Source organism: Lycorma delicatula, chromosome 2, assembly GCF_047948215.1.
Source record: "Lycorma delicatula isolate Av1 chromosome 2, ASM4794821v1, whole genome shotgun sequence".
In the NCBI taxonomy this organism is placed as follows: domain Eukaryota; kingdom Metazoa; phylum Arthropoda; class Insecta; order Hemiptera; family Fulgoridae; genus Lycorma; species Lycorma delicatula.
The window spans coordinates 115,057,575-115,072,818 of NC_134456.1; the positions used below are offsets into that span (position 1 = coordinate 115,057,575).

A 15,244-nucleotide genomic window follows, 5' to 3' on the forward strand; every position below is an offset into this window, starting at 1 on the left:
GAAAATGGCATTTCCTAAGGATATCTTTTGTTTTGTTTTACAAGTAAAATCCGAAAAAGTATAGCCAGCCCACCATTTTAGAAACACTCTGTATAATGTATAAACGGATAACTACGTTATCTTATAGAAAGATTTAAAAAAATATTTTATTAAATACTTAATTCTGATATGATCATATAACATTAAATATTTTTATAATTACTTTACTATTTTATTTGATATTTAATATTTCTAATGGTTACATGTTTTTATTAAAATTGTTCAGTTAATCGAAAGTTTTGCCTAAAAAAATAAATGTAATAGAAATGTTTTCAGTTTTGTAAACAAAATAAAATTAAACGGTTTCAACAAAATCGTTAGTGTTTTTACCACTAGGGCGTGTTGATTGTACTACAATTAACCCCAAATCAAGCGAGGAAGGTAGTGTTATGTTTCACGGCTAAGCGGCGGTAGTTGTGGGTCGCGTGATGGCATTGCTGATAAAAACATGCAGGCTATTCATGTGTACTTGCAATGAATTGTAATCGGTACGTGTCTGTAATGTGTATCTTATCATATATTAATAAAACGGCTAGATGTTATTTTAAAATATTGACAACTGTTGTTTAAGTGTAACAAATTTCAACGTTATTTATGTGATGCATTTAGAGTGTAGGTTATATTATTGATTTATTTAGGAAAGAGGTTAAGTTACCCTCTAATTTAAAGCAGTAGTTACTTACTGGTTTTATAATTCTTTGGTTGATTCGTTGTAAATGCCAGTTCCTGATAAATAATTTTATGAATTGTTACCGATTTGTTGTTTTAAAGTTGTCATGTTTTTCATAATCTATGACCTAAAATATACAATAGTACAGCAGTTTATTTTAACCTGATTATAACACGTGGTTACTTTAAAAAAAAAAATACAGTTGCCTACTGTAAGATGACGTAGAATTTTTATTGCTTTTTTGATCTACCTTATTTTCTACATGAATTAACAAGATATGAAGTGATGTGTCGTGGTTATCAAAGTCGGCAATGTAATTTTTAAAGGTGTGTAATAAAACAGTACCGTGAATTTCAAGGGCCTAATTTCTATTTTTTTAAAGTTTTGTCGTACTATATTGTTTAAATTTAACTCTAATTTATTTGATATATATGCAAACTTAGCGTAATTATCAATTTTACGTATTACAACCATAATGAATCTGTCATAGGCCAGTGGGGCGTAATAAATAAATTGTTTCATGTCCACGCCTTCACGTTGCTTGTTAGCTAATGAAATAAAATAATAATAATAATTCAAAGTTCGACTTGATAAGATTTAAGCAGTTTAGATCACTTTTTAGCTAAGCGTAAAAGGAATATTTTCTTATAATATACCTATTTATTTGTTTTGAATTTAAACGCATCATTATTCGTAGGATCAGTTTTTACTTAATTTATTGTTTAATAAAAAATGTTTGGAGATTGTTTTATACACCTTACGTAGAATTAAAATAATGGGGTGAAAACCGAATGAACCGCAATAAATTTTTTAAATGTTACCTAGTACACAGGTAACGAACTAGAGTATCTTGATGCCGCATAGGTTGCGTGGTGACATTAGTTTAAAGTGCGCATGCTCGTGAAGTGAACGTTTGATCAGTACGTTGTGTACTCTACAGGAGCACTTGTAGCTCTTGTAAGCAGGATGGTCTCAAAACAAGAAGGCGGGAAAGTTGTACTCCGTCGAAAGATTACATTGTTGAATGGAGTGGCTATAATCGTCGGTTCTATTATCGGATCTGGAATATTCGTATCGCCGACCGGTGTATTTATTTACACACAATCAGTCGGGTCGTCGCTTATTATTTGGGCTCTTTCGGGACTTTTTTCGACGATCGGAGCGTTATGTTTCGCCGAGCTCGGTACCTGCATTACGAGATCGGGTGGTGATTACGCGTATATTCTTGAAGCTTTTGGTGATCTTCCAGCATTTTTATATCTCTGGATCGTATTACTTGTCATCAGGCCTACTACTCAAGCAATCGTCGCCCTTACATTCGCCCAATATGCTGTCAAACCGTTTTTTCCAGACTGCAGTCCTCCATCTCTAGCCGTCTCTCTACTAGCTGCTGTTTGTCTCTGTAAGATAATCTTTTCAATATTATAAAAAAAATCTATGTTATCAAGTTATTTACACAGTATGTAGTTTTAATGTTCAAACAAGATATTAAATAATTAAGTTTATTACAATCTGACTTGTTACTACATAATAATTGTTTTTTGTTGACGGTGTACTAATTAATTGTGTAGTATAAGATAAAACTAAATTTCAGATAATTTTCAGTTTCGTAAGCGATCTTTTTTACGGGTTAGGTACCTACGGTTTTGTAATAACCTATTATTAATGTTACAAAATTGCACTGTAAAGTCTATACTTCTTGTTTCAGTCTAAATAATGAAGGAAATTAAGTGATAATTTTTATCTATGTAAATAATATTTAATTTAAAAACTTGCTCGACGAAAAATATTTCACGCGAAATATTTATGTGAATAACTTAATAAAAACAAAAACAGAATTTATATGATATACAACTGTTTCTTTTGTCGAAGTTAAACGGTACTGTATTTTTTATAGAATTATTATTTTTTATTTAAATTAATTAAGGAACCTATTAAAAATGCATCGTAAAATGGGTCAAATTCAGTTTGATGATCAAGTTTAAATTAGTCTTAAAAGCTTAAGATAAATTTGTCGTAAAAGTTTTAAGACTTCAAAATTTAGAAGATTTTTATGTAGTATTTATTTTTTATTACTTAGAATCATTTTTAAAATAGGTGATGTATCTGTTGATACTGTTCTCCAACATTACGTAATGAAAAAACGTTTAACAGTCAGGTATAATTTCATATTTAGTTTACTTTCATTTTCCACTGGTTTTGAATTTCTCCTTAAATACAAAAATATATTTTTTTCTTTTAAAAGCTAATTAATCTTTTTTATATAAAACAATAAACTATAGTTATTTAGTTCTTAATTTTAAACGTGTTAATGATAGAGCAATTTTTAAATTAATTGTTATAAAAAAGAAAAAAAATATTATAGACTAACCTCATCTATAATTAATTAAAATTTTTTTTTAGGTTTCGTAAATATCACGGTTACAGTTTATATGAATTACCCACACGTTCAGCCTACTTACGAACTCAAAGATGGCGCATTTTTGTGTATAAAATTGCAACGAATTTTGATGCACTAAAACGGTATAAAATATTAACTGAAAATGTCAATATCCAACAATTTCTCATAACAGATTTTGTGTTATAAGAATAATAAACGTAAAAACGAATAACATTTTTCATTATAGTTTTAACAATTAAAAACTTTCGGTTTGCTAACCTTGTTAAATATATATATATATATATTACTGTTTACAGCTATTCTTTTTGGGCATTTCTAAAAACATTTTATTTCATTTGGATTTTTATAAATAAGTTGAAAAGAAAACAGCAACTTATTAGTTTAGTACCTTATGTCTTCGTCCCGGAAGGTATACCTATTGATACCGTTTTACAGCCAATTTCGCGCAACAGGTTAATAAGAAGCTTGATGTAACGTAGCTCCAAACACTAGTACATTACTACACAAGCCTATTACACTCGGAGCAAAGGTCAAATAATCGAGTTGTAATGTATGCCGACTTAAAAACAGTTGCTTACTTACTTATGTTACATTAACAACAATTGTAATCGTAAAAGGAGATTTCATTTAGTTCATATTTAGATGAAATTTAATTACATTTCTTATTTTGTAGTAAGTCCGGATTTTAGGATCGCACAGCAGAAAAATCCAATCGTACTGCCATAGAGAAAAATTAATGATACGTTCAGAAATGTTAGTGAAATTTGTTGAAATTTCTTTGCTCTCTAGAGAAAATAAATTGACGTGAATCATAGACAAATTAATTATTTATTAGTATACATCTTTTTCTTGGTCGAGACGATATGAAAATTAATTGGACGTGAAAATTAAACGTTTACCGGGAATCAAGCTGGAGGGATTTTTTCGCCGCAAGTTAACCAAGTCCCTGTGTCAATGCTAATTAATATCTTCTTTTCTTGAGACAAAGTTTTGAGATTTTTCTATAATCGGAAGATAATTTGTTTTTATTTTGTCAATCGAAGCTATTAGCACTATGCGCAAATGAATATTGTGTAGAATTTTTTATTTGGTTGAAACTCCAGGTATTACTGATTTATAATATGCGTATAAATAATAATAATAGTAATATATATATAAAACAATTTTATATTTTAAATATAGACAAATTATGTGGTTTATATATAATTTATTTAAATTATATTAATGCATGCTATATTTCTTTTGTGATAAAAAAAGAGTGATAAAACTTACATTGCATAATTTTTTTATTCCATTAATTATTTACTTTTTTAAATTTCGGGTGAGGCTTTGTTCTATTGATGTCGGAAACTGCGGTTCACTGCTCATCCTATTATATTGGTAGAACATTATAGAAATTTTATTCATTACAGATTGAATACATGTTTAAAATGATTCATCTAAATTATAAACTTTGTTACAGCTTTATTGTACTACATAAAAATTTAAATACTTACTACTTTCTAGAAAATAAAACGTGGACTTTTATGAGAAATATTGTTAAGTTTATGTTCTTTTTTTTAATTATGTTTGTTAAATTTTTTTATCTGATTTTACTAGGAAGAGATTAATAATTTTTGTTTAGTTTTGTTCTCCTGAAATATCAGAACTGCGGCACCATTTTTATTAGATGTTATGAAATGATTTATATCAGTCGTGCGGTTCAGGGAAAGAAAAATTTGTCGGTGCCGGCCTTCGTGGCGCGAGTGGTAGCGTCTCGGCCTTTCATCCGGAGGTCCCGGGTTTGAATCCTGGTCAATTTTTAAATTTATAAAATCCGGTTTTATTACAAAAGTATGAATTTTTATTTTTTTTTTTATTTTCGGCTTGTAGGATTCAACGTCAAATTAAACACAACCTTGCACAAATTACTATACTTCATTAGAAGCCTACTTCAAAAAGTAGAAATTTAAAAAAAAATTGAAAAATGGTTAGTTTTTGATGAGGTGGTGAGGGTTTTTGTTTTGTTTTTTAAACTTATTTTCTATTTATTAGATTTCTTTTTAATTCGCATTACATAGGCATACACATACAAAAAACAGTCTCCATATAATAAAGAGATTACTGTTGAACGTGAGGTAAGGCTCGCTGGAATACGGGAACTGTTAATTTTTACCAAGTATTGTTACAGATACAAAAAAATGTACTGAAAAATTATGTAAAATAAAGTGTTAATGAGCTAAAAACGTAGTCTCTGAAAAGATGTATAATTAATTATTTTTTTTACATAAATTTTTCCAACCAATTTTCTTGAATATTTTCGTGAAAGTTTTTTAATGTCGCTGACACAGGCTAAGTATCATTTAAGTGAAAAATTTTAAACTAAGCATGAATAAATTCGGTAAAAACAAATTCAAATCGTCTGCGTAGACTGCGGAAAAAAACGCAAGTAATTAAGTAAATTTTAAAAATCGATGCGTTTGTAAAATAATGAGTAGGTTATTTAAAACAGATTTAAATTGAATAGCTTTTAAATTGGATGGCTTTTAGAAGAAATAAAACCACGGTTTATAAATGTCTAATTTAAATGTATTTTAAAAATCTGATGTGGAAAACGCATGACTTCCTTGTACGTCTATTAAATTACAGATACACATTTTTTTAAAATGAAAAGTACATATTAATTTTATTTCATTAATAACTTCTGATCTTTTTATTGAATAATTATTTATTGTAAACGTTTTTTTTGCAATCACAGGTTAATAATAATTAATAAATCAATATATTTAAATTAAAAAAAAGTAGATGAAGTCGGATTTGAACCGATGTGCTTTCCCCTTGTAAGATCCAAATATTTCATTAATTAAAATTTTATTTGGCTGTAACTCTGGAACCAATGAAAATAAGTACCACTTATGATATATCATTGAAAAGCTCTCAATGAGGGCTTATTACTGCTGTTAGAAAAAGTCCAAAATTCAAACTGCTTGGAGTTTGGGCTTTTTTGGACACTTTTAGTCCAGTCGATTGCAATCAAAAGGGGAGGTGCACAACTAGATGTTAGAACAGTCCTAAATCTAAAATTTTAACATCCTACGGCTAATCATTTTTGAATCATGTGAGATATTTACGTACAGACGTCACGCCGAAACTAGTCAAAATGGATTCTTGGATGGTCAAAATGGATATTTCCATTGAAATCTAAAACCCGAAATTTTTCGCGATCACAATTCTTCCTTTATTTCGTACAAGGAAGTAAAAATTGAGTTTACCAGATTTAAATATTAATGAATAAGAAGGTATTAAACTCTTCGATTAAGTACTTTTTAGTGACACTGGGTGTATGTAAATTCAAACAAACAGTTTAACAGAAAATAATTATTAAGTACTGTGTGTGTGTGTGTGAATCCTTTATAGAGTGATTTCCGAATTAGAGAATCTCATCATAAAAATCATGTTTTTCTGGGTTTTTTCTTTCACAGTAAAAATAACTGATTTATTCTTTCAAGAGATGTGTTCATCGATTTAATTTTATACTTGATTTCATGACGTGCCTGATGATTTTTTTTTTGTTTTAAGATTATGTTACATTTTTGTATTTAATATTTATAGGTAAAAATATTAGCGTGAAATCTATTTAAATTACTTAGGTAATATTTTCTGATTGTCTGATTTTTGCCATTACTATTACGGTATAGAGGAACATATAAGATGTAATACGTCCATACTGAACTAGCGCTGATTTTTTTTGAGGTCGGTAGTTATTTAGGAGTTGAAGGAATTAGCTTCAAACCCCTACCACCGTCCTTCCAATTCAGCCCCTCTGCAGGATTTCCGACGTTTACTCCTATATCTCGGGTAGGGGCAAGGTAGAGAGCTAAAAATCGAATATAATTTTTACGTCGAAAAACCAAGTCAAACAATATTACGTCGCCGTCCAGGAGGGTGCTAGGGTCTCTGTTAGGTATTTCGATTTGGAAAAACGTCTGCCGCTAGAAGAATGTTATTTTTATCGTTGTACATTTATTTTTGTTGAATTATTCGAGGAATTAATATGAAATGCTTGATGTTTTTTATATCTTTCATTAAAATGAGTGGAGTAATTTTTTAAGTGCAAGTCTCATAAATATATATGAACGTATCAGACAGCAAATTTTTATTTAATTTCCTTCTGTTCCCTGATACCGACTTTTTATTTAAAGATGAAATGGGTTATTTTTTAAAATTCAGTAGAAATTGTTTGTGAAATATTTTAATTCGAACCGTATCCGCGATTAATAACTAAGTCTGATTTTGTTTTTATGGAGATGATGTACTTATAAACATTATTCGTTACATTTATGACCCGATCCGAATAAATAAATTAATTTAATAGATTAATTATAAAATAACTTTACTTATTTATTATGATATATTTCTTTTTCTTAGCATCGATTTTAAAAACTGTTTTCTTTATAAATATTTTACTTCGTTAATACTGAACTTTTTTCTTAATGTCTTAAGACATTAATAGTACCTACGAAGGAAAAATTCGGGTAAAGCATTTTATTATTAGGGTCTGTGATTCATCAGAATCGAAGTCTCTCTTCTTAAAATCTTGGTAATCAAATAAATTTGTTGTAACATTCATTGTCAATAAATACGTAAGTATATTATATAACTTTGAAAATAAAAACTGATGTGGAACCACATGACTTCCTTGTACGTCTGTTAAATTACATATATACATCTTTTGTTGCACTTCATTTAAACTTATTTCATTAGAAAGTGAGATACGATTCTGCATTCTGCAATCCTTTAATAAAATGGACAGTTAAACAATTGCATTGTGGTGGAAACCACATTTCATCACTTTTTTTGTGGTGTCCGTATCAGCATTTTATATTAGTTTAACCACATTTCATCACTTTTTTTTGTGGTGTCCGTATCAGCATTTTATATTAGTTTAGATATTAATTTTGTTTCACGTCTCTTAAGTAGTTATGTGGTATAAGTGAGAAGTGGTATAGTGTCGGATCCAAATCATGAACACATCGGTTCGAATCCGATTTCATATACATGTATTTTTTTTTAACTTTTTTTAAATTTAAATATATTGATTTATTAATAATTATTAACATCTTAAAAAATTTTGAATTAAAATGAAAAGTACATAAATTTTATTTCATTAAAAACTTATGATATTTTTTCTTTTTTTTGTTATTGAATTATTTTTCATCGTAAGAAAATTTTTACAATGAGAGGTAAATATTATTAATAAATCAGTATATTTAAATTAAAAAAAAACGTTAAAAAAAAGAGATGAAGTCTGATTCGAACCGATATGCCTTCCCTTGTAAGATCCAAATATTTCATTAATTTTAATTTTATTTGGTTATAACTCTGGAACCAATGGAAATAAGTACCACTTATGATGTATCATTGCTCTCAACGAGTACCTAACAAAGCTCTCAATGAGGGCTTATTACTGCAGTTAAGAAAAAGTCCAAAATCCAAATTTTTTTTGGGTTTTGGGCTTTTTTTGGTCTATCAAATGGGAGGTGCACAACTAGCTGTTACAAGAGTCCTAAATCCAAAATTTCAACATTCTACGTCTAATCGTTTTTGAGCTATGCGAGATACATACGTACGTACAGACGTCACGCCGAAACTAGTCAAAGTGGATTCAGGAATGGTCTAAATGGATATTTCCGTTGAAACTGAAAACCGATATTTTTTGCGATTACAGTACTTCCTTTACTTCGTACAAGGAAGTAAAAAATCTGATGTGGACACTACATGACTTCCTTTTACGCCTATTAAATTACATATACACTTTTTTAAAAGTACATAACATTTTCTTTCACTAATAACTTTTGTTTTTTTCATATTTGTTTTATTATTATTATTGGATTATTATTTAAATCAGTATATTTAAAACAAAAAGGAAATGAAGTCGGATTCCAACCGACGTGCCTTCCCCTTGTAAAATTTTATTTGGCTATACTCTGGAACCAATGAAAATAAGTACCACTTACGATATATCGTTGAAAAGCTTCAATGAGGGCTTATTATTTTACTTCGTACAAGGAAGTAAAAGTGGAACCAACATCAAGAACATGCACGTATGTACAATTATAAGATTCGCACTGTCCCTACCGATGCTGTATATTATACATAATGTATATTGGGTCTGAAAAGGTTTAAGAAGAGATGATATGTCGATTTTTGATGATTTTATTAACGGTTCTACAAATCTTATGCAAAAACTCACATTACTTTCTTTAGAGAAAACCATATAACATCATCTAACGTGAAGTATACGAATAGAACATCAGGATTCCCACTGTCCCTACTTAGCCGCCGGACGGCGAACAAATCTTTTATCAATTTTCAGCCCGTTTTTTTGTCTAAAACTTTTTTCAACATCATGGTACTATCACGAAAAGCAGCTGCGTCGATTGCAACAAAATTTATTTCAATCGGATTAATAGGAAAAAGTTACACTCGAAACAAACATAAAAAAAAAAATATACGGGTCGAATACATAACCTCCTTTATTGAAGTCGGATAATTAAATAACTATTATTGTTTAGATATTATAACATTTTTTCTTTATAAAAAATAGTTTTATTTTGTCGATTTTATATCAATCAATTTTGGCTTTTAGATTACCTAAAGGTTTAAGGTTCTTAACCCTTTTGCTATCAATTTTTTATCACTTTTCATCAGTGCCGGATTTACCTTGGACGAGGCCCCAAGCAAATCGATATTTTTGAGGCCCCCGTCCCCCCTAAATCCAAAATGTCTACATCCTACTGCTAATCGTTTTTGAGTTATGCGAGATACATTTGCACGTACAGACGTCATGCCGAAACTATTCAAAATGGATTCAGGGATGGTCAAAATGGATATTTCGTTGAAATCTGAAAACCGAAATTTTTCGCGATCGCAATACTTCCTTACTTCATACAAGGAAATAAAAATTATAAATTACTAGTAATAAAGATTTAGTGATTGTACGTCAAGTACTTTCTGCAAATTGTCAATGTTTTGATGTCACACGTATAAATATGATTTACCCGTTTTAAGACCAGTAGTTCTTTTTTTTTTAAAGAACTCGTGATCTTCGATATTTTATGTTCTTATTAATTTTTTTTCAAATTGGACAAATATAGCGGAATCTGTTTGTTAAAAAGTTTATATTCTAATAGTATGATAAATCGTAATTTTTTGAGATTAATAAATACAAAAAAGAGCTGTACTAAACGTTTATTACAATAAATTAAAAAAAAAGCGAAACAAACAAGATAACGCTCAAAAACCGTTTGTAAAAAAAATTGGGGTAAACGTAACACTAAATGGCTAAAAGTCATCGTCAGTAAATATTGAGGAAAAGGTATGTAAAACTTGTAGACTTAAGGCAATCTGAATTTGAGGTTTCAGTGGTTTACATGCATTTTAGCTAAATTTACGCTTTCGAATGGGATTGCCTAAAACAACGACTACTAATTGTTTGTACTTCTTTATTTATTAGAAAACTGCTGTAAGAAATTCTTCTTTTATGGTGTTTTGTATGCATTGTTATTTGTTTTTTAATATTAATTATTACTTCGTTGTTTCTTCATTTCTTCAATTAATTAATTATAAATATTTTTCTTCAGTAACTGCTGGTGATCGTTTAACACCCAAATTATCATCTACGTTTAGAATTGAAATAAAATTTTGAATAAACATTATTGAGCGTTTTCTTACTTTTTGAAAATATACGGAAAGATTTAAGTCAATTAACTTCTTCTTGATTGGTAACTGTGTAAAAAAACGAGAAAGTTTTGTTTCATTACGAGAAAAGTGGTAATCTGCACGGTTTGGTGTTTTAAAGTATTTGTAAAAGTTAATATTTACATATTTATGTGTATTTTAAATTAACATTATTTTTAATAAATTTTAAAATATTTTTATTTACTTGTACGAAGTAAAGGAAGTATTATGTTGGCGAAAAATTTCGGTTTACAGATTTCAACGGACCATTTTGAACCATTCTTGAATCCATTCTGACTAGTTTCGGCATGACGTCTGTACGTACAAATGTATCTCGCATAACTCAAAAACGATTAGCTGTAGAATGTTAAAAAAATTTTGTATGTAGAACTGTTGTAACAACTAGTTGGGCACCTCCCCTTTTTATTGCAATCAACTGGACCAAAAGTGTCCAAAAAAGCCAGCCCAAAATCCAAAAAGGTTTGATTTTGGACTGTTTCTTAACTGCAGTAATAAGCCCTCATTGAGAGCTTTTCAACGATATATCATAAGTGGTACTTATTTTCATTAGTTCCAGAGTTATAACCAAATAGACCTTTAATTAATGAAATATTTGGATCTTACAAGGGAAGGCACATCGGTTCAAATCAGACTTCATCTTTTTTTTATTAATAATTTTATTAACCTCCGATTGTAAGAAAGTTGTTATAATAAATATTAATTCAGTAATACCAATAAAACCAAAAACTATGAAAAACTTTCAGAAGTTATTAATGAAATAAAATTTTACGTATTTTAATTTAAAAAAAAAAAAATGTGTATATGTAATTTAATTGGCGTACAAGGAAGTCCATGTGGTGTCCACTAAAGAATTTTTAGTCAGAAATGACTACTAACTATTTTCACATAAAAAATTATACTTCTGTTTTTAATCTCTTAACTTAATTTTTTTGTAATATATGATTGCAATTTTATTACAATAATAGATTACATAGTAATAATTTATTTAACATAAATTGCCTTACGCAGTTAAATAATTAAATGTTAAAGATTTATTGGACAATTACTGTTGAAAACTATATTTTTTTATTGTTTTATTTAATTACGTATTATATTATCTCTATTGAATAGTTTAGATCAGCGGTTCTCGAATCTTTTTTTACGTATCTCTTATGTGAATTACAGGCCAGTAGCGTGCTATTTAGCTATAAAATGTATAATGTGTCATAACGATAGCGACAGAATTATATCTCAGAATGGTAAGACATAAAAAATTACTATCTTCTTGAAAATATTTATTTATTTATTTTATTAAAAAAAACAGTTTAAATTAAAACTGTTAATTAAATCGTAAATTAAAATGTTCAATTAAATCGCTTTATTCTATGAACTGATAATATTGAAAAAAGTATAAAAAAAAATACAGTTAATAAGTATATAAGTGGAAAACTTACACAAAAAAATACTTTAATAATGAATGAAAGTAAGAGATTAATTTAGACTACTGATATTTTCAGAAGAGAAGAATTCGATTTTATTGAAAATCGAATAAAAGAATGATTTTATCGAAATCTCAAAAACGGGAACAAGTTGTTTCCTACTGAACAAGACTGTTAGGATACGGAAAATATAATTTAATTTCAAATAAAATTTTGTTTTCAACTCGAAATGAGAAAACATAATTCAAAATTATAAAAAAAAATTTATTTTATAATGACGGTAAGCAGAAGAAATAATCATAGAAAAGAAAGTACGATTATTCTATTTCAGCCATAAATGAATTCTACCGAACCGTTCGTATTTATTCATATCAAAAAAGAATAGTTAAAAATTTGTTTAACTCCATTGTTTATTTTTCAAAAGTCACGTTTTGATACGTTCGATACGAATCGTTTCTCTTATATAGATTCTTTTGAAATACAAATTTATAATTATTTGAAACATACAAATTTATACGAAGAACACATACAAATTGTCTACGAATTACTTGTTCAATAACAGTTATGTTATGAAAGCAAATACAATATAAGGCAATATGCAATGGCGTACATTTATTAAACACAGCCAAACGCTGTCATTCCCGAAAATATAAAGCCATACCCGAGAACAACGTAATATCATATCGAGTAATTAGGGAAAGTGAGGAAGTGGTCTCCCGTTATCTTCAACATGCCAAACCTATGAGAACGCAGGTTATATCCGGTTCTTTAAGTTACACATTGAATTTCTTTATCGTAGGAACTGGCCGTCATTACTCCTAGAGAAAGGATCTTTGACTAGAGCCTCTGGAACCTCGGATTTTTTTACATACTTCTCAGCCGTACGAAATATTTGAGCAGATAACGTAAGAAATAAATTAATAAATACTTTTCTATCGAGTAACAATCTGTTACATATAAAACAGTTTCTATTCGTTAAGGCAACGTTCTTCGTTGCCGTAAAAGGATTTCCGCAGAACTGAAACCTATCTATGCAAATTCTTAAATGCTTAATATTCCACAAACCATCCAGTAATGAAAAGTTTCATCTCGCGCTTATGTTAAAAAAAAAAAAACGATTAAAATATAAATTATAATCAAAATAATATTAAAAATAAATAAATAAAATATTTTAAACGAAAAAAAAAAAATATTTTAAACGAAAACGGTCGTTCATGTTATATTTATCCACAATAACTGTCAGATATCCAAATGCGTAATTTTGTTATACGTAGGGGCAATTATATAACGCTGTTAAGATATTTTGGTAACTAAGTAGTAACAAAACTATTAAACGAACTTAGAAGCATTGTGAACAATTTAAAAAAAAATTAATTGTTACCCTCGTAACAGAAGTACGTTCTGAAGTACAGTGAAGTAGGTAGGTGAAGATGTTAATAATTATATACTCATTCACCTCATTGTATCCTGTATACCCATGCTGATACAAAAATGTACATAAATCGTTTTATATGTAATTGTCATTATCTTGTAACCGTATTTTGTATTATTATTATTATTTTGATTTTTCGTTCATTACTGGAAAGGTACTCCTAATTTAGGAATTATATTTAAGTATGAAGTATTTTATTAAATCAAAGAATATTACGTAGTTCACCTATTTATCTATTTACAATATAAAAACTGGTCACGCAGTATCGGCTTTATTAACATAATTAAAAATATTTGTAATTTAAAATACTTGTAATTATCACAAAATATATGAGCATACACATTAGAAGTTCTTCAGGTAATCTTTAAAAATAAATAAATAACTTGATAAAAAGTATATATAATTTTCTCTCTAATTTGTAACTACTACGGTAGACCAGGATTTACACCACTTTACATTAAGCGCAAATAAATCTAATATGGAATCACGTGACTTAAACACATCATCCATATTAATCTACTTTTTAATGAACACTCATGATTCAATTTTTTGTGTTTTTTTCTTTAATAATTTAACTGTTTATTAATTTCTACGTCGTGAATTATGAACTTCAACTTGTTTAATTTATCTCTACTATTTTTACTCCTCTTAATTTCCTTTAAAAACTAAATTCACTAACTCTGGATGGTTTAAAACATGACCATATTTGTGGATTTGAAATTAGCTTTACAAACATAAATTAACGTTTGTAGATCTTCATTTATTTTTGTCGGCGTTTGCATCTTTTTTCATAAATCCTTTTTTGCGTTTGTTGATTTTTTAATTTTTTAAAGTTGATGTACGCAAAGAGATTAAATAAGATTAAACTAAAAATTTAATTTTTCTTTCGCAAGGTTTACAAATAATATACAATACGAATAATAATGCTTTGTTAGATACTGTGAAGTTTAGCAATTGCACATTGCCACAAATCAGTCGTAGCTTTGTTGAACATGTATGTGCTTGCACATAAGCCTATGCGTTTGTTAAACTCTGAATTACTCTTTTATATTCTTCATCGAAAAATACGGTACTTTCCCGTTAGCCGGACCGTACTCCACTTTGTAGATTTTACTATTATTTTTGATGCGGGTTCAATTCCTTGTTTTCTTATTTCAGAAGTATAACCACGGGCCAGTAAAAAACGACAGCAGAGCCGGCCATAGACGGTAGGCAAGGTAGGCGACTGCCTACAGCGGCAAAACCGCCTGAACAAGAGCGCAAAAAAAAACCCACAAAAATATATTTCGATTACTTGAATCTAGAAAATAAAATTATTTCCTATTTATTAGTACAGTAATATTATTATTGTACTATAGTTTTTTTTATTGTTTTAAAAATATATTTAAATTTTCTCAGAAAATACTAGGTACTAGTTTTAGTTTGTAAGTTCGTTAAAACTGTAAATTTTGTTTTTCAATAAAATAATTTTCCGTAAATCTATATTAGTATTATTGTTTTAATTCAATTATGTAACTTTTTGATAAACATGGTTCTTTTATAAT

The 15,244-nt window shown here is 28.5% G+C and overlaps 1 protein-coding gene across 1 annotated transcript in view; it reads left to right on the top strand.

Annotated features, from left to right (window-relative positions):
• The first annotated feature begins 546 nt into the window (after positions 1-546).
• JhI-21 (Juvenile hormone Inducible-21) overlaps positions 547-15,244 on the top strand; it is a 149,034-nt gene continuing 134,336 nt past the window's right edge. The window contains exon 1 of the mRNA XM_075356123.1: positions 547-2,111. Within this exon, the coding sequence (XP_075212238.1) occupies positions 1,676-2,111 (436 nt within the window). The 5' untranslated portion in view covers positions 547-1,675. The remainder of the gene's footprint in view (positions 2,112-15,244) is intronic.